Raw genomic sequence first — 22,134 nt, 5'->3', positions numbered from 1 at the left:
ATACAGAATAATAGCAGCTGCATTAAATTTAAACAGCTTTGAGGGGGAGGGTTCTGGTAACACTCTAAATATCGATTCTGATCAATAACGGGGATCCTAGGACTCTAAAAATTCTGCTGAGATTTCGTTGCTTTAGGTGTCTTTAAGTTTGCTAGATGCTCTTTTGATGGTTGCTTTGCCTATAAATTTAATGTTTATAAGGTTGAAATTAGAATTCTATCAAACTAAACTTTATACAGAGGAAATATATTAACACTCAACCCTATTAAGCAAATAATATAAACTGTGAGTGTCCAATACTGAGTGAGAGAAATGACAAAAAGAGCTGTAAACATATCCCTCCACTACTGCAACAACAGCTTCCGTCCTGTTGTCAGTTTGCAGCATTATGGACTTTTACAAAGGACTGCATGTCCCCAAGCATCTGTTCATTCTTCCCCACATCAAAGAAGGATAGCACCATCAGGGAAGAAAAAAACAATCAGGCAGGAGGTTGCAGATTTTGAATTGCTTCTTTCTAGGCCCTGATGACGTGAAGGGGCTGGAGAGTTTGATCAGGATACATAGAATAAAGACCCAGTGGTTAGGAAATACCAAAGATGGTGCTTCTGTGACCTTCACGTTACCTTTGTCCCCAGTTTTAAAACATAAATGAAGAGATGAGATAATAACATTCCTTGATCTATGAAAACTGGATGGGCCTATTAGCTTTTCTTTCTGATTTCTCCTCTAAATTCACTATATCTTCATTCAAATTTTATTTCTCTTTAGCATTGCCTCCCCCTGCTTCTCTCTCTGACTCCAAGTGCATCTGAAGTGAAAGAGTAGGATATGTAAATTTGTATGTTAGTTAGAGAATGAGAAACACTGAGTTAAGAAAAAGAAAATAGACATAAAAAATGGATTTGCCAAAACTCACCATCAGAGGGCACAACAGTACTGCAATAAACAACTCCCAAATTCTGCCAGGAAGAGAGCCTCTGGTGCACCTAGAAAACACAAAAAGACACATCCACTGTCAGGACACAGTAACAAATGTGAAATTATGTGCATACGGAAATAACTTTCTGGTTATTTAAGCAATGCACATTCTTTGTAGAAAAGTTTAAAAATATACTTTAAAGAAGTCTCTCTAACTCATACCACCCTAAGACAACAGTGATGAACATTGTGGCTTGTTTTCAAGATTTTATACAAACATATTTACACACACACACATCACACAAACTGTTTTTTCATCTGCTTTTTAAACACTTAATATTTGCTTAAGGGCTATCCAGTCAAAAGTGAAGCTTTTGTGCTTCCTTTTCTTGCTAGCGTTTACACATGCATTGCCTTCATAACCAGGTGTAAGCCAGTTATTTAAGTAGCTGTATCATGAATTTGCTGTTATTGGGTAGAAATCTCATCTTTCTGTTCACTTTCCTTTTTTTTTTCTTTCATTTTTAATTTGGTCAGGGAGCCTCACTCCTTGAGTCCCTAATAATTTCCTTTTTTTAATCTAAGAAGGAAATCATTCATAATCTTACTACCTTCTCAAAGAGTAGTGTCATTTAAGATTTAGATCTGGAATTTAGTTTCGTGCAATTAAACTAAGTTTCAAAAAGAATATTAAATATGTTTCTGACTTGTCAAATGATTATATTTATCCCTTTGTATACTTTCCCATTCACAGAAAGTATTTAAAATTTTTTTTCATGCTTATTTATTTATTTTCAGAGAGGTAGAGTGTGAGTGCACATGCCGTGCAAGTGGGGGAGGGGCAGAGAGAGAGAGAGAGAGAGAGAGAGAGAGAGAATTCTAAGCAAGCTCCACACTGTCAGCACAGAGCCCCATGTGGGGCTCCATCTCACGAACTAAACCGTGAGATCATGACCTGAGCCAAAATCAAGAGTCGAATGCTTACCCAACTGAGCTACCCAGGTACCCCTCCCAGCCACAGAAAGTATTAAAGGAAGGCATTAAGTAACTAAAACACAATATCTGCCTCTGAGCCAGATATCATATTCTATTCCACGAGCCCTAAAAGAAAAATCACTTAGGACTCTATGACAAGACATACCTTAACACAACCATGATGCATAACAGACTTTATATCCTTCATGTGAACTTCAGTTCCCACCTCCTTCCCACTTAGGAAAACATGCAGAAATATGAGACTGACATTTACTAAAAATGTAAATACAGTAGTCTCCTCTTATTCACAGGGGCTATATCTGAATTTTTTAGATCAATGGATTCTATGCTCACTACCAATACTTTAACTATAGTTTCCCCTTTCATGTCTTGGTTGGCTGAATTTCATCCTGTAGAAGTAGGGTTCATGAGAATAAAGTTCTCTGAAACTTGGCATGTTAAAAAATGTCTTTGCCTTCATATTAAAGAATTATTTGGATTGGCATAAAATCCCTAAATAAATGTTTCTTTGAGGAAAGTATTAGTTAAAGGGTTAGTGTTGAACCCCGCTTTGGAAAAAACTGAGGCCAACCACTTCTCTGGGAGAGCTGAGCTCTCTTGGCTTTGTTGGGGATCTGGAACCATAGATCTCATCTCTCAAGGTCTTCTCACATACCCATTTTATCTTCATTAGGTCTGGTAAACCTTTTTTCATATATTGTGCTTTAGGATTGCAGAGATCTCTCTGGTTGCAAAGATGGAGCTTGCTTTCTTATTCACTTTCTTATTTTAAGGTTATTTCAAGAGAAGGGAAAAACTGCTGCCTTTACCAGGCTATTATTTACTTAAATAGCAACTTTCTAACATGGGCATTTCATAACATACAAAGAAGTAAAGAGCACAGTGTGATGAATTTCTTCCATGTATCATCACCCACTTCTATATTTACCAACATTTTGTCAAATTTGGTTCATCTATATCCATCTAGTTTTTTCCCCCAGAGTATCTTAAAGGAAATTCCAACTGGCATATTGCATTACCTGAGAATATTTATGTATAATCTGACGGGCCATTTTAAAACGGGAAGTCCTCTGTTCCTCTATGATTTTGCAAGTTCTCGACAATAAAAAAATGTTTTTGTGGGGCAAAGAACTGCATAAACACATGGTTGCTTATGAATATTATTTGTAGGCTGCTGAAGAATATAGGTTGGCAGGCCAACCACCTGTTTTTGTAAATAAAGTTGTACTGGAACATAACCAAGCCCATTTATTTACTTCCAGTCTATAGCTCAGTCATCTACTCCCACACTGCAGTGGCAGAATTGAGGAGTTGTAGCAGAGTTAAGTAGTTGGAACAGCGACTTTATGGCCCAGAAAGTCTAAAATAATTATCATGTGGCCCTTCAAGAAAATGTTTGCTGACTCTTGCTGTAGAACCCTGCCTCTGTAGTTCTGAGATAAATCACTTTCCCAAAGTCCTTCCCAGTCACTTCTATAATGATATTGGTAATTATGAAATATTACTTATGAAGTGTTCACAAACACACATATAGGTCCTTTCCTTTCTTAAACCTTCTAATACCTTAAAGTCTAATAAGGCCAATAGAAACAAAAATGGTTTTGCTCTTGCCCTTTTTCTTTCTAATGTGTCAACCATAACAACATTCCAACCAAACCAAAGCAAAGACAAAAACCAAGGAGAGGAATGTAAGTGCTAGAGACCAAAGAGGTATTGCTATTCTAAACTGTATTCCATGACTCCCCTAGACTGAATATATTTTGCTGTTTTAATTGCATATTCTTAATAAATCACAAGAAGATAGAAAACTTTTAATAAATTCTTGACTGATGCTTAAAGTTAAAAAAAAAACCCTCAAGAAGTTTAAAAAAGAAACACATTCAGGCAAGTGGTATGTATTTATTCATGCATTTAAATTTCAAAGGCAGAGACGGAGATTAAGGTTAAGAAAGCAAATACCCAAATTGCAGAAATCATGAGAGAAAGAGTAAATCTCTAGGCAATATCAATGCCAAGGGAACAAAGTGATTTGGTGTCAATACAGCTCCTTGAAAAGAAAAGACAGATTTATACTTTTGGTGCAAAACAGTCCACATCTTTTTTTCTTTTTTTTTCGAGTAATCTCTACACCCAAAGTGGGGCTCAAACTCACAACCCTGAAATCAAGAGTTGCATGCTCTACTGACTCAGCCAGGCGCGTCCTGATAGTCCACATCTTTGATGAGTAATTTGAGAACTTCTAGGAAAAACAGGGGCTTGTAGTTAAAGTACAACATCTGCTCTGGTAATACAACCACTTCTTAAATCTTAACCCTTAGAAAAGAAAAATGCTAGCATTATCAAGTTAGAGTCAGACTACAAAACACCGTAACTTAATTTTCCCAAGTCATAAGATTCAAGCTAATAAAATATCAAACTTTAGTATTCTAAAAAGACATCTCATGCTTCAGAGCAAACTATTAAATTCAAGTCAAAACTTAAAGTTTTTTACTACTATCATAAATTATGCAACTTCCCCTACACTCACTTTTCATTGTTCAGAAGAGCAAACTCAGCAACACATTTCTGTCAGCAACTTGGGAAGAATGTCAAGTCTAAATAACCTGTCAATATCCCCAAAATATTCATAGCCAGTTAGACACTAGACCATAAGGGGAAAAGAACAGAAGAAAGGGGGAAAAAAAAGAAAAAGAAAGAAAGAAAAGAAAGGAAAATAAGAAAGAGAAAGGTAGTTCCTTTATTTAAGTGAAGGCAATCCCCTTTATATAAAAAATCAGAGACAAACACTGTAAAATTATTTCAGTTGGTCTAAAGCCAAGGTCTAAATCTGGGTCTTTTCTTAAAAAGAAAACCAGAGGCCCTGAATGGTGTCACTTAGGCCAACTCCCCAAACCAGAGCTTTATATATAGTCTAACTGCAGTTTCAACCTCCCCCAGAAATGTAGTCTTAACTGGTCATGAGGAATTTTCTAATGGGTGCCACTGAGTCTGCCACCACCAGAACCCTCTCCATTCCCCAAAGGAAGAAGAGATAATCTGTTATGATAAAACACTCTACTCTTCCCTCTAGGGAACAATCCTTTCCTTTTGCTAATTAACTTTCTTGCCGCCCCCACCAGCCTCCTACCTATACACCTACCTTCTATTTGGTACAACTCCTCAGGGCTCCCCTGTACTTGCTAGATGGGATGCTGCCCAATTCATGAATTGTTTAATAAAGCCAATTAGATCTTCAAATCTACTCAGTTGAATTTTGTTTTTTAACACACAAAAAAACCTATAATAGCTTCTACAATTTGGCATCAGTTTTTTTTCCAAGTCCTTGATATAATATAATTGCTGAAGCATCACATCTGTGATAATTTTTCACTACTTCGACTCTAACCATTCACTGAAATAAGCACTGCGACTCCAAATCCGCGAGATCTAATGTATGGGAAAACACCAAAAACCCTGGGCCCAGTTCCAACTTACTATCCTGAATTTCCACCCCTAAGTCTCAGTATCCTCATTTGTTGAATGAACAACAGCAATGACAACACACTTGACTACTTCACAAGGCTGATTTCATTTATGGGTAAGTGACAATATAAATGTGATAACATTTGAATGACTGATGTTCTACCAAAATGTAAGATATTCAGAAACTCAATCTTCAATCTTATTCTTACTGAAGACTTACTCTTACTGAAAAGCATTTAATAAGTATAATGTATTTTGAAAGCCACAACTACCTCTAAACAAAGAGATATTATACAATATAAACACTTTATGATATTTAAAGTAGAAATCTGAAGTTTTAAAAAGAGAATCTCTTTAGGTAGTACCATAAAAAATTTTAAAAGGTTATACTAAATATAAGGCATATTTTATTCTTCTTTCAATAACTCACCAAGGAAGCAAAGCTTCCGATGCAGTTTAAATGAAGGTGGTATTAATGTTTTGTGAGTTAAATTATATTACAGTTGAATATTAGAAAATTATTTTCTCTTTGAAAACATTATTAAACAGTGACTACATTTTATTATAACATAGGCAACATTTACCTACTAGAATATATTGTTACTTTATAAAGTAAGTCATGAAGCAATTTATATACCTTTGATTTCCAAGAGAATTTCATATCTATAAAACAAGGCAATATGGAGGACTTTATTATACTTTTTTTGAAGAGCTTTTTGTTGCATCTGGTCAACATCAGATTTTGAGTTAGGAAATTAAATCTAGCTCCTAAATTACCAATAAAGTTATTTAAAATTAATACTTGTTCCACACTAATAGTGCTTTGAGGATCAAATAAGATAGCATACCTAAAAGCATACAAGGCAAGACCTCAGTCATAAACTTCTGCAACACTGCTGATCTAGCAACGGACTAAAATAACCAGAACACTCAAATCTTAACTGTAACTAGTTGTATGTCATATCACTCTATGTAATATGAACTGATGAAAGATCATTTTATCCTAATAAATATAAATATTTATCCATTTAACTGTATCAAGAAATGCTCATTAGGGCCAATTCTTACATGAGGTCTTGAAATTAATAACTAGGTTTGTAAGACATGTAAAAGATTAGTGATATTTCTAGTATATCACAACTTAACAAAGTTATGAGAATTTGGTATAAACTTCATTGATAAATAATGTTTCTATTTTAGATTTTGGTATCACTCCAAAATTACAACATATGATTTATACTGTGCAAGAATAAGAGTCCAATAACAACTAAAACTTTAGTGTATAGTTTAAATCCCTAGTATTCGAGGCAATTTTACACCTATATTTGGAATGTGTTTATACCTTAATGAATGCTATGTTTTCCTTAATGGATGCATGTTTATCCTCTTGGGTCTCATGACAGGATATGTTAATGATACCAGAGTAAGGAATTTCTCCTTTTCTTAAGTGACAACCTGCCTTTCTCACCGTGAACTGGAAAGTTCTTTTCTACCTTGTTCCTTCCCTTCTATTTATTAAAAAACTACATTCACACACAAAAAAGAATACTTTGGCCTCTTTATATCATCTTACCTCGTTGTTGTTTTTTTTAATGTTTATGTATTTGAGAGAGAGAGAGCGCGCGCGCAAGTGGGGGAGGGGCAAAGCCAGAGGGAGACACAGAATTCAAAGCAGTCTCCAGGCTCTCACGAACTGTGAGATTATAGGACATTTAACTGACTGAGCCACCCAGGTGCCCCTTACCTGGGTTTTTAAAAAAATTATTATTTTATCCAACGTTTTATTATAAAACTTTTCAAACATGCAGCAAAATTGAAAGAATTTTGTAGTGAACACCCTTACGCTTTTCACCTAGATTCTATATTATCATGTTATGTACCCATTCCTTTAATTTTGCAAAAATTCTTAATTCTTACAGTTTCTTTTATCTCACTTACTTTTAGAGAGAGAGAGAGAGAGAGAGAGAGAGAGAGAGAAAGAGCAAGTGAGCATGCGACCCAGGGAGAGGGGCAGAGGGAGAGAGAGAATCTCAAGCAGCCTCCACACTCAGCATGAAGCAGGATCCCAGGACCTTGACATCATGACCCAAACCAAAATCAAAGTCAGATACTCAACCAACCGAGCCACCCAGGCGCCCCTCCTTTATCATTTTTTTTTTTTTTAATTTTTTTCAACGTTTATTTATTTTTGGGACAGAGAGAGACAGAGCATGAACAGGGGAGGGGCAGAGAGAGAGGGAGACACAGAATCGGAAACAGGCTCCAGGCTCTGAGCCATCAGCCCAGAGCCCGACGCGGGGCTCGAACTCACAGACCGTGAGATCGTGACCTGGCTGAAGTCGGACGCTTAACCGACTGCGCCACCCAGGCACCCCTATCATTTCTAAATTCATTACATTCTCCAACTCCATTTCCTTTGTAACTTTCCTGTATTGCTCTCAGATTTTGTCCTTTTTTCATTTGTCATATTGTATTCTAATATCTGTTTAGATGTCTGCCTCCCCCTTCTAAGTAATGATCACCCAGAAGACTGCTTTCATTTCTTTATATATTGGTACCCACCCTGCTCCCCATACCCTAGGAGACACAAGCTTAATAAATATTTATTTGCATTGTCTTTATTTTCTTCCTTATACCTTAATATCTTTGACAAGTTTTACAACTTTGCTTTATGTCCCAGTTTCCCTCCCTTGGGAATTATTACTGACTTTTATTTTACTGCTAAACTACTCTGGGAAATAAGGAGGTAATTATGATTACTGTAAGCATTTTGGGAGATAGTCACAGTGCAAATTTTTTCACATATATATTAAATATCTATTTTACTTTCAGCTACTATAGTTGTGTAAATGCATCCCTTCCTCAAAGAACTACAACCCAAAAAAACCTGGCTAGCATTTGTACCTTTCAACAATCATTTGTACAATTCAAAGAAGCATAGAAATTTAGACATAAGGGAATGAAATCCGAACACAAACCACATTGGAGCATGAACTCTCAATAAATGTTAAAGGAATAAATACAGCTGGTTTGAAAGATGTTTTTATTGAGAGTAAAGCTGTAACTTCATTGGTTGCTCTTTTTGACTTAAAGTTCAATTTTTTATCACCTAAATTCATATTTCCCTCCAAAGTACCACGGAAATCTTGAACTCAGTATCTGTTGATACAACAATATTGGGAAAAGGGGTCGTTGCATCTCTAAATTAATGTATTGGTCTCAAAAGGCTCAGTGGGAAAACAAAAGTATATACTGGAAAATATTTACAATTAGCGAATCTAGATAAAGGGATGCCCATTGTATTACTCTTTCAAATTTTCTGTAGATTTGAAATTTTTCAACATAAAAAGTTAGGAAAATAAGAAATTTAAGAAATATTTTGTTTTAGGTTGATGATGAGTAAACAGGGGTTATAGTATTCTGTATTACTTTATATAACTGAGATATTTTGTAGTTTTTTCCTACTTTTCTAGAGCATAGGGGCTGTGAGATTTCTGTGCTGGTTCTAGATAACTACTACTTAAAAATATAGTCCATGGATCTGCAGCATCAGAATCAGATAAACATGTCAAATGCAAATCTCAGGCCCACCTCAGCCTTATCTAATCATAATTTGCATTTTAACAAGACTACCAGGAAATTCATATGCACATGCAAGTTTGAGCAGCACCACTATAGTTCACTCAGATGAACTCTAAGGGAACTCGAGTTATACTAGAGAGAAAGATGTAGTACCCTCAGACATTTTACCTTTCTTGTTCATCAGGACCCTAACATAAGCATCTAAAGCTTGTTGGGAGACAACATAATAGAAAAAATATGACACTGAGAGTTTGAAAAGCAAGATTCTAGTCTCATCTCTAGTTATGTGACCCTGAACCTTAGTTTTTCTCATCTGTAAAATGAATGGGTTATAGAACATACATATAAAGCCTTTCCAACTCTATGAATTTATGAAAATAAATACCAGTAGATATTTAGGGGAATGGCTCAACTATATGTGGTATCTCAAGAAATCGGGCCTACTTTTAATGCTATAGGCGCCTTATCCATCGATTCCTTTGTATTTATTTAGGTTTGAAAATCAACTTCTATCTTTCATTTTCACACTTGGTTTCTGGAAGATACATAGTGGTGAATAACTTAGGAAGTGAAGTGGGTGGCTGCTATTAATAATTTCCCTCACTGTTTCCTTTGTTCTTAAATGCTGATAAAACACAGGTAATAGACAGGATTTAGGAAAAAGTAAAATGAGATTCTGTGTTTTGTATAAGAGCAAGAGGATATTATTGTTCTTGGGAAAAACACGGCTGAAACATTTAGCAGTAAAGGATTATGATGACTGATACTGTCAAACGGATCAGGAAATAATAAAATGTGTGTGTCTGTGTGTGTGTGCATACACAAGCTGCACATGAAGAGAGAAAGGTGAAACAAAGCAAATGTGGCACAATATTAATAACTGATGAATCTAGACAAAGGGTATAACACTATACATCACACTCTTCCTGTAATTGTTTTGTAGGTTTGAAATTTTTCATAGTAAAAGTTGAGAGAAAAAAATAACATAAATATATTATATACTAACTTCAAAATGCCCTGTTTTTTTTTAATTTTTTTTTTTTTTTTTTTTTTAGAGAGAGGAAAAAAACATGAGCAGGGAAACGGCAGAGATAGAGAGGAAGACAGAGAATCTCAAGCAGGCTCCATGCACAGCCCAAGGCGGGACTTGATCTCACAAACCATGAGATCATGACCTGAGCTCAAATCAAGAGTCAGATGTTTAACTGACTGAGCCACCCAGGCTCTCCGAGGTTAATAAGATTTTAAAACAAAAGTTTTATTCCTTGTGTGTTGTTTTTTTTATTCTTTGATGGCTGAGATAGCTGATTTTTTTATTATAGTCTCAAAACATAATTTTTAGATTTCTGGAAACACATGCTATTCATAGAAGAGGATATTGAATCAAAGAATTCAATCTTTTACACTTTCAATCATTTTCTTAACTTCATGCCCTCTAAAACATGGTATTGAAGTCCAAACTGTTATTCTGTGTCTTTTCCTAACAGGAATAAATAAAAGTTGGTATGCGGGTAAAGTGTATGGAGGCTAATCTTTTTAGGATAACTGTATTTTATTTCTAACCTAGCTTTCCTCTTGCATTTTAAAGGTTACAGAAAAATAAATAAATCTATATTTTACTTTAAAATAGAGACAAGAGGTGCCTGGGTGGCTCAGTTGGTTAAGCAGTTTTGACCAGGATTGGTTGCTGAGAGATTGGTTCCCATGTGATCCCTAAACAGATGGAGAGATCAGCTGGAGTCAGAGAATGTGGGATGTGGACCATTCCCGGGTTGAGTATTTTCAGTTTTGAATTATATATGAAAGTCATCTCAACTATCTTATTTGATCTTACTCTTTGCATTGCATCTTTAATGACTATTATTCATTGAATTAATTTTAAGTTATGTGTTCATGATCTGAAATTATACCCTAGAAAGGCTTTGTTAAGGATATTTTTAAAAATTAAGCAAATTAAAATAAATCTGTTTCCAAAAAGATAAAGGGAGGAAAGGTTTTCAAAATCTATGTTATTTGTATGAGGGCAATGTTAAAGACAAATAACACTTACGAATGTTTTTAAATCTCTAAGTAATTGAAGGTAGATTTGTTGTTCTTATGGTATTCCTGTTGGATAAAGTCTGGAGAGACTGAAGGAACATTATCAGTCAGTTAGTACATGCATCTATTACTCATATTCTGGATTGAGATTTACAATTAAGCAGGACACTTATATTAGAAATGCAGGCAGTGTGTTTATTTTGTTTTTAATTTGGTCAAGTAATTTACAGTAAATAGAAAAGGAATTCTGAAACAAACCGACTACCTCGCTCTTTCACTTTTTATGTTATGTTTTGGTCTTCTCGTGGTATAAGTCTATTACAATTACATAGCACGTGGGAGGGTAGAGAGTGATTTTTATAGCAGCTGTTGTATCCCTCTCCTTGCAGGGGAATAAAAAAAAAAGCTGATATTTATATTTGAGTGGTAACTACATTCTTTTTCATTACTGGCTGAAGCAAAAATTAAAATCATAGAAGGTCTCCTTTTGGTTTGAAATTGTTTATTTCATTAATATAAGGAAGATGTGAGGTGACTTCTAACCACTTATTTTGCCCCTTTTATTTTATCCTTAGCGAGGAAGAAAACTAAGCAAGTCTGTAACCAAAAGACAAAATAAGGAAGCAACATGGGAGTGCAAGTTACACTTACACTTCGTTATACACTCTGTCCTGTCAAACTTTACATGGTCTGAGAGACTGACAGAGCCTTATCTATATAGAGAGATCCCCATTACCACTATCACTCCCATCCTCTTCATTTTCTACGCATGCACAGGGTCCAATTTTTCAAATTATTTTATTTATCCTTGGTTATTTGTTTTAGAGAGAGAGAAAAAGACTGGGAACAGGGAAAAGGGGGAGAGTGGGAGTGGGGGGGGAGAGAGAGAGAGAGAGAGAGAGAGAGAGAGAGAGAGAGAGAGAGAATCTTAAGTAGGCTCCACACTCAGCACAGAGTCTGATGTGAGGCTCAACCCCATTACCCTGGGATCCTGATGTGAGCTGAAATCAAGAGTCAGACACTCAACCGACTAAGCCACCCGGGAACCCGCATGCTTTGTTGGTTCTACATAGAATCTGAACCAACTACAACACAAACACATATGATAAAATGGTGGTTAATTTTAAAAATTCTGAAATTAAAATTAAAAAACCAGGACCAAGAAAACAAAAATGCTAGAAAACAAAGATTGGGGGAAAAGAGTATGTGGGCCACTAAAACCTTCACAACTGCTAAATTAAGCTCCATATTTGGCTCTAAACCTCTATGGTAGCCAGAATAATGCCCACCCCCAAGCTGTTCATGCCCCAATCTCTGGAATTTGTGGGCACGTACATGGCAAAGAGAAATTAAGGTTGCAGATGGAATTAAGATTGCTAATAAACTGAGTCTAAAATAGGGAGATTATCTGGATTATTTGGATGAAACAAGTTATCACAGGGGCCTTCGCAGAATTAGAGGAAGATGTGGGTATGCAAAACAAGACAGATGGCAGTGTGAGAAAGACTGAGAAAGATTCTGCCCAATGTAGCTAAGGAAGGAGGCCAAGGCAAGTGGCTACCTTCTGGAGGCTGGAAAAGGCAAGAAAGCAGATTCTCTCTTGGGGCCTCCAGAAAGGACCACAGCCTTGCTGACACCTTGGTTTCAGCCCAGTGAGACCTGTATTTGACTTCTAACCTATTGAACTGTAAGATAAAAAATTGATGTTGTTTTAAGCCACAAAGTTTGTGGTAATTCGTTACAGCAACAATAGAAAACTATTACAACCTCCTGGCTTCCAAGACAAAAAGAGAACAGAATCAGTGATAATTCTCATTAAAAGAAGGGAAGAAGCATAAAAATTTGTCAGGAAGGGCAAAATACTTTCTAATAAAGTTCTGAAAGAAATGTCTGACACAGCACTTTATATGGGAGGCTTTGAATAACAAAGTGGATATTGGGTTCCCAATAATGTTATGGATATTAAACAAGAAATTTCACATGATTTTTTCTTACATTATTCTTAAAAAAATTTTTTTTTAGTGTTTATGCATTTTTGAAAGACAGAGAGAGGCAGAGGGTGAGTGGGGGAGGGGCAGACAGAGAGAAAGGGAGACACAAAATCAGAAGCAGGCTCCAGGCTCTGAGCTGTCAACACAGAGCCGGGGAACAGGGCTGGAACTCACCAGCCATGAGATCATGACCTGAGCCGAAGTGAGACACTTAACCAACTGAGCCACCCAGGTGCTTCTCTTACATTATTCTTTGATAAAAGATGAGAATATCTTTATCATCTTAAAATACAACAGAGTAAAGTCAATCTTTGAGGGAGGAAAATAATCCAAACCGAGAGCGGATGTTTGGGGCAGAATCAGCTTGATTTGAAAAGATTATAACTTGGAACAGCATAAATATTATGGGTGATTAAGTGTAATTTCATATAATAAAATTCACTTAGAATTAAAAACTGTTAATAGATCTATACTGGATAAGTCTCAAGATTTAAAAATTATAGCAGGAGGGGCGTCTGGGTGGCGCAGTCGGTTAAGCGTCCAACTTCAGCCAGGTCACGATCTCCCGGTCCGTGAGTTCGAGCCCCGCGTCAGGCTCTGGGCTGATGGCTCAGAGCCTGGAGCCTGTTTCCGATTCTGTGTCTCCCTCTCTCTCTGCCCCTTGCCCGTTCATGCTTTGTCTCTCTCTGTCCCAAAAATAAATAAACGTTGAAAAAAAAAATTATAGCAGGATAAGCAAATTACAAATACTGTAGAAGTTAAAAGAAACATGTTATTTTACTTTTCATATGTATATATACATGTATAATAATATATTCAACATACTTAAATTTTAAATATTAAACATATAGGAAGGTATCATTTTTATGGCAATTATCTCTGGAGAGAAAGGGCTTTGAGATTGGGGATGGGAACAAAAGCAGCTTTAACTTCATTGTATTGTATATTGCTTACTTTCTTCACATTTTTTTTTTTTTAAAGTACCTGTGCTGCTGGAGCAACCACAACATATTATTTATTTTCTGAGTAAAAAAGATTTGATATATGACAAAATGTGGGGGCACCTGCATGGTTAAGTCGGTTGAGCATCCAACTGGCTTCCATCATGATCTCACAGTTCGTGAGTTTGAGTCCCACATCAGGCCCTCTGCTGTGAGTGCAGAGCCAGCTTCGGATTCTTGGTCTCCCCCACTCTACACCCCTCCCCCACTTTTTTTCCTCTCTCAAAAATAAATAAAAACATTAACAAAATAAAAGTATGACAAAATGTGAATATTTAAGAAAATTCTTTGTAATTTTGTTTACAAAATTTCCAAATTAAAAAGAAAGAAATGGGGTGCCTGCGTGGCTTAGTCTGTTGAGCTTCCGACTCTCGATCTCTGCTCAGGTCATGATCTCACGGCTCATGGGATGGAGCCCCATGTGGGGCTCTGCACTGACAGGATGTTAGTTTGGATTATTATTTCTTCTTTGATGTACTTCTCAAATATTGGAAGATTTTCTTATAAAAATGTTATAATTTCTAGCTTAATTCCACCGTGGTTAAAGAACATATTGTATATAATTTCAATCTTTTGAAATGTGTTGCTTTACAGCCTAGCTCATAGTCCATTTTGGCAAATGTTCTATGTGCATTGAAAATAGCCAAGTATCTATAGTTGTGGTATTTCCAGAGGCTTTTAATGCCATTTGAGTTCTGGGGCACTTGGGTGGGTTAGTCAGTTAAGCATCTGACTTCGGCCTAGGTCATGATCTCATGGTTCTTGTGAGTCTGAGCCCCGAACTCGCAGTTGGGCTTTGTGCTGACAGCTCAGAGCCTGGAGCCTGCTTTGGATTCTGTGTCTCCTTCTCTCTCTGCCCTCCCCTGCTCATGCTCTGTCTGTCTCAAAAATAAATATTAAAAATTAAAAAACAAAAACAAAAAAATATCAGCTGAATAAAGCTGACATTTTGGGTGACAATTAAGGGCTTAACTTTATTTCTTGCTTGATTGGAGGGCTATCTATCCCTGTAAAATCAAAACCTTCAAGAAAGTGTTGTGAGGATTTTCCAAATAAAATATATTGCTACCCTAAACATTGTGAAGTTAAAGTCAAGCAAAAAGCATGTTTGCTGGAGTTTCCTTCTGCTGAGGAGGATCAACTTCATATTAAGAACCCAGCCATGCATATTAATCTTATTAAGACTGGAAGCAAAGGTTGGACTGGGTCATTCTTACTCTCTAGAGTTATATAACTAATTGGCTTTTAAACCAGTTTCCTAGAACGAGTATATAGTCTTTAAAAAGCTTACTACATATAACTCATAATATGTAAACACCAGATGAAATTTAAAATTAGCTGACCACCTCATTTTATATGAAGGGAACACTTTATTGGAAAAATATCAATCTTGTATTTTATGCAGGCTTTGGGGACCAAATGTTCTGGTTTTAAACAATTTTGGGGGGGCACCTGGGTGGCTCAGTTGGTTAATCATCCAACTCTTGCTCTTAGTTCAGGTCTTGCTGTCAGGGTTGTGAGTTTAAGCCCCACGCTGGGCATGGAGCCTACTTTAAAAAAAAAATTAATTAAAAAAACCAGTTTTTAAAACTCTTATAAACCTTTTGCTCTTTAATTTCCATCACAGATCTTTTTTTTCTTTCTACTCTGTTTCTTGCAGTACAGGAACCCACCAGTTCTTCTAGATAGAAGTAATGATCATAGGAAGTCAGAAAATTAAAAATGGGAGAATGCTTTAGCAATAAACAAAAATCAAATTTCAATTGGCAGAATGGACAATGAATCTAGGAATAGAATTTGATGTACAAAGTTCAAGTCCTGGTCTCAATACTAAGTTGTTATATGGCAGATGATTGTGTGAAATCTAGTATCATGTCACTATTTGGAAAAACAAAACGGAAAAGGAACATGTACCAGATGTGGTAGGAAATTACTACTGACCAAAACACTGTGATCCTTCATGTTATTATCTCATTAAAAATCCTAGCCAAATGGATGACTAAGACATTCAAAAGGAGATATCTACTCGATCATTTGCCAGTAAAATATTAAGTGATTCCTTATTACGCCTCTCATTTTTTTCCCCTTATTTTAGAGAGAGAGAGAATATGCATGTGCGAGAGGGAGAATAAGAGGCAGTGGTTCAGGTTTACTCCTACCCCTATAGCCTTCCAATGGAGGGTCTCACAGGATTTTCTTTGGTGCTTCTATATGAAATGTTAATCCCTAAGGCCTACCTTTTGTTAACTAAATATGTAAATGGGTATCATTGGTTTCGGTTACAGAAAAGAGACAGACATTTGTGTGTATGGTTAATAAAAATGGTCTTCTTGCCTCCTTTCTTTCTCTATTGCCACTCTTCCTTCTCACCAAAATGTCTCTTACTGTGAAAGCTATCTCCTCAAAGGAGCTTTTCAGTTGAACCATGTATGATTTGCAAATTAAAAGGCCTACCTCAATTTGTCAAATTAATGAAAACTGACTTAAATCCCTCTCTGCTGTTGATTCTGAGAGATGCTGGTTAGGATCCAGACACTATTCTCTTAGCAAATTTTGAAATGGCATCCAGTAAAGAGTCAGAAGTTACTTTTATTTCTAGTATATAATTCTCAGTGCCAATATGTTTAAGTGTCATTGAACAGCATCACTAAGACAATGCTTGGAGTCAATGCTGTCTCTCTATGGTTTGACAACACAAGTTCTTTGAGGATAGCCAGAATATCATATTCTCCGTCTCTGGATTCAACACTACTAAATAATTCACAAAGTGATCTTCAGCAACAATTGCAATACATAAAAGCTGGTCAATTCTATAATCAGGGTGTGTTAAAGGAGTTCAAGTTTCTAAAATGGAAATAGTCATAGACATCAAGAAGGCCAAAGGAAAACTTCAGTGGCTTCTAGGAACAGTACTTGTGGTTTTATTTTCATAGAGTAAGTTAGCAAAACACTAGTGAATATCACTATTACCACAACAGAGTGATCATGGTTTGTTTTTGCTCACTCTCAGCCTATCCTCTCCCGTAATCATTCTACATTTGAAGTACATGAAATTCTGAGAAGTCACAGAAGAGGACAATGACCTGGATTACCAGGAGGGACTTTTCATTCTAAATCACAAATCTGTAATAAAGCCAGAACAGCTGATGAGGGAGCATGGGACTAACTGAGGGCAAAGTACAGACTTGTGGCACCCCCTCCCCAGGTGGAATATGTGTGATATTCCTTGGATACTCCTGGCTACCCAAGAATAAAGGAAAGGGGTTTAAGTGCTTGCCATGCTGATGTGGGAAACTAAGGCAAATGAAAAATTAAATTCCCTTACTGCCTACAACCCACTGACAAGTCGTTGAAAGCAGTTGGAGTGGCCTCCCTCTAGAAGCTCAGCTGCCTCAATGATGACACTTTGCTAGAGGCAAAAGAGAATCTTGGCTTAACCTTATCTGATTCTCACCACCACCATCCCCTCCCCCTCCCCCACCCCCCCTCCCCCAGGAACTTTAACACAGAAGAATTCCTTTGGAAACTTCCTTTATCTCAACTGCCCCAAGATACATTCTGGCAATCATACTCAAGCTTATGGCCCCCTGATACACATCTTGAAGGGTCTCATGACAGAGGTTTTACTGAACTGTAATAAATGACATTTCCCTAGCAACAGCTAGCCCCTCAAGGTCCTGGAACCTTGTTTCCAAAATTCATAGAGACTTAATTTATCCCTGCCCCCCTCCCAACCTGAGGGTATATAATGAGTTACCTGTCATGATCCCAGTGTAGCTCTTCTGCCCTCAGGTCCTGTCCTCATGCCTTAATAAAATCACCTTTTTGTACCAAAGACGTCTTCAAGAATTCTTTTTTTTTTTTTTTTTAATTTTTTTTCAACGTTTATTTATTTTTGGGACAGACAGAGACAGAGCATGAACGGGGGAGAGGCAGAGAGAGAGGGAGACACAGCATGGGAAACATGCCCCAGGCTCCAAGCCATCAGCCCAGAGCCCGACGCGGGGCTCGAACTCACGGACCGCGAGATCGTGACCTGGTCGAAGTCGGACGCTTAACCGACTGCGCCACCCAGGCACCCCTTCAAGAATTCTTTTGTGGCCATTGGCTATGGACCCCTCCACCATCACCCGAAAACTTCATCACAGCCGCACAATTATAAGCTGTTTAAGTCTTTTCAGTTTTCTGCTCTATTACTGTCCTATCATCTAATTCTTTTCAAGAGCAAAATTGGACAATACTTTGCCTGTTTTCAAACAGCTATTTTCCATTTTACAAAATTCTCAAAGAATAAAGCAAGTTAAAATATTATCCACATTTAGAGATTAGAGTTACTACTTGACTGAATTTTATTCAAGTACTTAGTACACGCAAGGCACTCAATAAATGTTAATTCCCTTTGGGATAAAATGTCAGAACCCTCTGCATCACTCATGTCCATAAGTCTCTACTACTCTCCCTTTATCACTTTATTAATACAAAATAATATACTTCCTTCCAACTTTTACTGACATTTTCAATACTTTTCTGATTAGACTGCAAGTCCTTTGAATGTAGAAACAGTGTCATGTACTTCTTTTAATGCTCATTTATAGTAACTACTTTATAACTGAAATGTTATAGACAATAATAATTCTAATATCCAAGGCCAGTGGCTACTGCACGTGACACCTAAAGGAGAGATTCAAATGCTTATCCAAAATACTATTAAGTTTCCTTATAAAGTATTAGCAAGCCAGCATACCTCAGGCTATTGTTAAGTAGGTGGTAAAGTCAATAAAACCAAACAATACTGACACTGCAGGGGAAGGATATGATGAGATTGAAAGAGCTAGGACCAAGGGGCCCTATTACTGTATTCTGTAACTGGTGCCAGTTAGAAGGGTAAGAATCAAACACACCTGAGGAGAGTATAACTCCAAAATAAAAACTTAGTCACCATAATTATTTCACATGTAATGCATATACAGAGGTTAATTGCTTTGCAACAGAGAGACAACAGAGTAACAGAAGGTGAAGGGAGAGAACCAACAAAAGACTATTTTCTGGATGCTTATGAATTAAACTGATTTTACAGTGTATGCTGGAGGAGGAAGATGAAGGAAACTGGGTCCAGTAAGTAATAATAAATTCACAGTGGTGAAAAGACATAGAAAAAAATTAACAATAACTCTGCTGCATAATAGTTTTTACTAATCAAATTGCTAAATGCAACTGTTTAAATTATAACATTATGCTACCAGTCCTCATCCCATTTATATGGGATTGCTTGTTTGCCGAGAAGATTTTTTTTTTAATGCTTATTTATTTTGGAGAGAGAGAGAGAACACGCACAAGCAAGCAGGGAAGGGGCAGGGAAAGAGAGGGAGACACAGAATCTGAAGCAGGCTCCAGGCTCTCAGCACAGAGCCCAATATGGGGCTCGAACTGACAAACTGTGAGATCGTGACCCAAGCCGAAGTCAAACACTTAAACAAATGAGCCACCTAGGTGCCCCCAGATTTTTTATAAGGAAGCTCAGTAACTTCACCAGGTTCTTAGTTTTAATCATTCCCCATCAGCTACTTAAAAGCACATACCAACTGACTGGAAGGGTAAATGACTTCTTAAGAATTCTACTGTACAGCCAAATAAATTTCCTCTTATGTTTTGCTCATTCCTAACAAATTCCTACATGTTATTTCTAGAGTATATTAAAAATTTCATTTAAAAGATTTTCATTGAATTATCTGAAGAAAAAAATCTAAAATGGAAGATTTTCCTAATGACTGCTGCATATATGACACACTTGTCCCTAAACACCCATCTAGAGTTAAGGAAAAAAAATTATGAAAAATACTATGAAAGTGGAGCAAGTTTTTAGCCATGTTAAACTTTAAGGATTTTTTTTTAATGTTTATTTATTTTTGAGAGATAGAGTGCAAATGGAGGAGGGGCAGAGAGAGAGGGACACACGGAATCTGAAGCAGGCTCCAGGCTCTGAGCTGTCAGTACACAGCCTGACACGGGGCTTGAAATCATGAGCCAGGAGATCATGACCTGAGCTGAAGTCAGACGCTTAACTGACTGAGCCACCCAGGCACCCCAAACTTTAAGGAGTTTTTATTGATTCCTTGCTATGAATGATGAAGAAAGGGGCACACTTATAGTTTCAATCATCCCCTTCCCTACCTGATTTGTTAGTTACATTATTTTCATAATAGCAACGTTTATAAATTTACAATCTATTCTGAAAGTATAATTTCCACTTAAGTATACAAATTCTGTAATGAAATGCATTTAAATTTCTTATCACACTTTTTTTGCCATGGTTTATTTCTGAATTCTTTAATTCTTTTGATTAGGTCCATTTTATCATGATGTAATTTGCTTTAAAAGGCTTTCTGGGTGTCATAAACACAACTTCTCAGCTTTTCCATGCTAGTGTACATCCATGTGTGGTATTTACGCTTCAAGTATTTGGCAGGTTAAAAAAATCTCAGGTAAAACCTCAGGACAAGGTAGAAGTCATGCATTGTTTTCTAACATTGTCTCTAATTAAGGAAGAAGCTAAAGTAGACCCAAGTTCTGTCCCTATCCCACTACTTAGATGTCCACAAAATTATTTTTCCAAGTTAGTAACTTGACCAGGATATGCCTGGATATCAGTTCTTGTATAGCAACTGTTCCCGGGCCATAGGGGAGTCATTTTGATTCAAGGTTTTAATTATGTCAGGAAAAATTATCCTCTATTATAGGCTCTAAATTTTTTTTCAGTGCCATTTGTTGTTTCAGATGGGCAAACCACGAGCAGGTAAAATCCAGCCCCAAATCTGCTTTTGTATACAAAGTTTTACTGGAACACAACCATACATAGTGTCTGCAGCTACTTCTGTGTTATGGGGGCAGAGTTGACTGGCTGCAACAGAAACCGCAATGACCGCAAAGCCTAAAATACTTACTATCTGTACCTTTACAGAAAAAGTTTGCTGGCCCCGTGCATACATCTCCTTTGTTTTCCTTTATCTTCTTCTCTATAATTTTTATATCTTACATTTTCTTGTTTATTTATTTATTTATTTATTTATTTATTTATTAACGTTTATTTATTTTTGAGACAGAGAGAGACAGAGCATGAATGGGGGAGGGTCAGAGGGAGGGAGACACAGAATCTGAAACAGGCTCCAGGCTCTGAGCTGTCAGCCCAGAGCCCGACGTGGGGCTCGAACTCACGGACCGCGAGATCATGACCCGAGCCGAAGTCGGCCGCTTAACCAACTGAGCCACCCAGGCGCCCCTACATTTTCTTATTTAAAGGTATGTAATTTCCTCAAGCCTCTCAGCCATATCTGACTTGTTTTTTTTTTAAGTTTATATGTTTTGAGAGAGAGCACGCACACGCACAAGTGGGGGAGAGGCAGAGAGAGGAGGGGAGAGAGAGAATCCCAAGCAGGCTCCACACTGTCAGTGTGGAGGCCGGTGTGGGGCTCGAACTCACAAACCATGAGATCATGACCTGAGCCGAAATCAAGAGTTGGACACTTAACTGACTGAGCCACCCAGGTGTTCCTCAGCCATGTCTCTGATTACATGTACTCTTTCTCTTTAAAATTCCTAATGTGGTTTTCCATTACCTTAGCTGCTTTTCTTTTTCTCTTATATTTCTTTCCTGATGTTTGCCCATTGATTTTTCATCTCCTTCTATTGTCCTATTATCTCTTCTTAACATTTATGTCGGAGAGGCTTTAAAAAATTACACTGTATTTTCTGTAACAGATCATGTTTATAATTTCTTTGTGTCTATGAGACATGTTGGAACGCCAATAAAGCCTCACCATTTAGACCTTTCAAATATTTTTGGGGGGGCCACCTGGGTGGCTTAGTCAGTTAAGCATCTGATTTCAGCTCAGGTCATGACCTCACAGTTGGTCAGTTTGAGCCCCATATTGGGTTCTGTGCTAACAGCTCAGAGCCTGGGGCCTGCTTCAGATTCTGTGTCTCCCTCTCTCTGCCCCTCCCCTGCCCACATTCTGTCTGTCTCTGTCTCTCGAAAATAATAAGCATTAAAATAAAATGTTTAAGTGGTTTTTTAAGTTTATTTATTTATTTTGAGAGACAGAGAGTGCAAGTGGGAGAAGGGCAGATAGGGGGTTAGAGAGGGT

At 37.1% G+C, this 22,134-nt stretch overlaps 1 protein-coding gene across 7 annotated transcripts in view; it reads right to left on the bottom strand.

Moving 5' to 3' along the window:
• The window catches only part of MCU (mitochondrial calcium uniporter), a 201,092-nt gene that overhangs the window by 44,918 nt on the left and 134,040 nt on the right, over positions 1 to 22,134 (bottom strand). For 6 of the 7 annotated variants that reach the window (XM_023240544.2, XM_045040130.1, XM_045040134.1 and 3 more), the window contains one exon: positions 920 to 989. In XM_023240544.2, coding sequence (XP_023096312.1) covers positions 920 to 989 — 70 coding nt within the window. Of the gene's footprint in view, positions 1 to 919; positions 990 to 2,936; positions 2,985 to 22,134 lie in introns of those variants that run through there. The other variant, XM_045040132.1, reaches the window with a different exon arrangement.

The sequence above is a fragment of the Felis catus genome, chromosome D2 (genome assembly GCF_018350175.1).
Source record: "Felis catus isolate Fca126 chromosome D2, F.catus_Fca126_mat1.0, whole genome shotgun sequence".
NCBI lineage: Eukaryota > Metazoa > Chordata > Mammalia > Carnivora > Felidae > Felis > Felis catus.
This window is presented reverse-complemented; position numbering and strand designations above follow the sequence as displayed.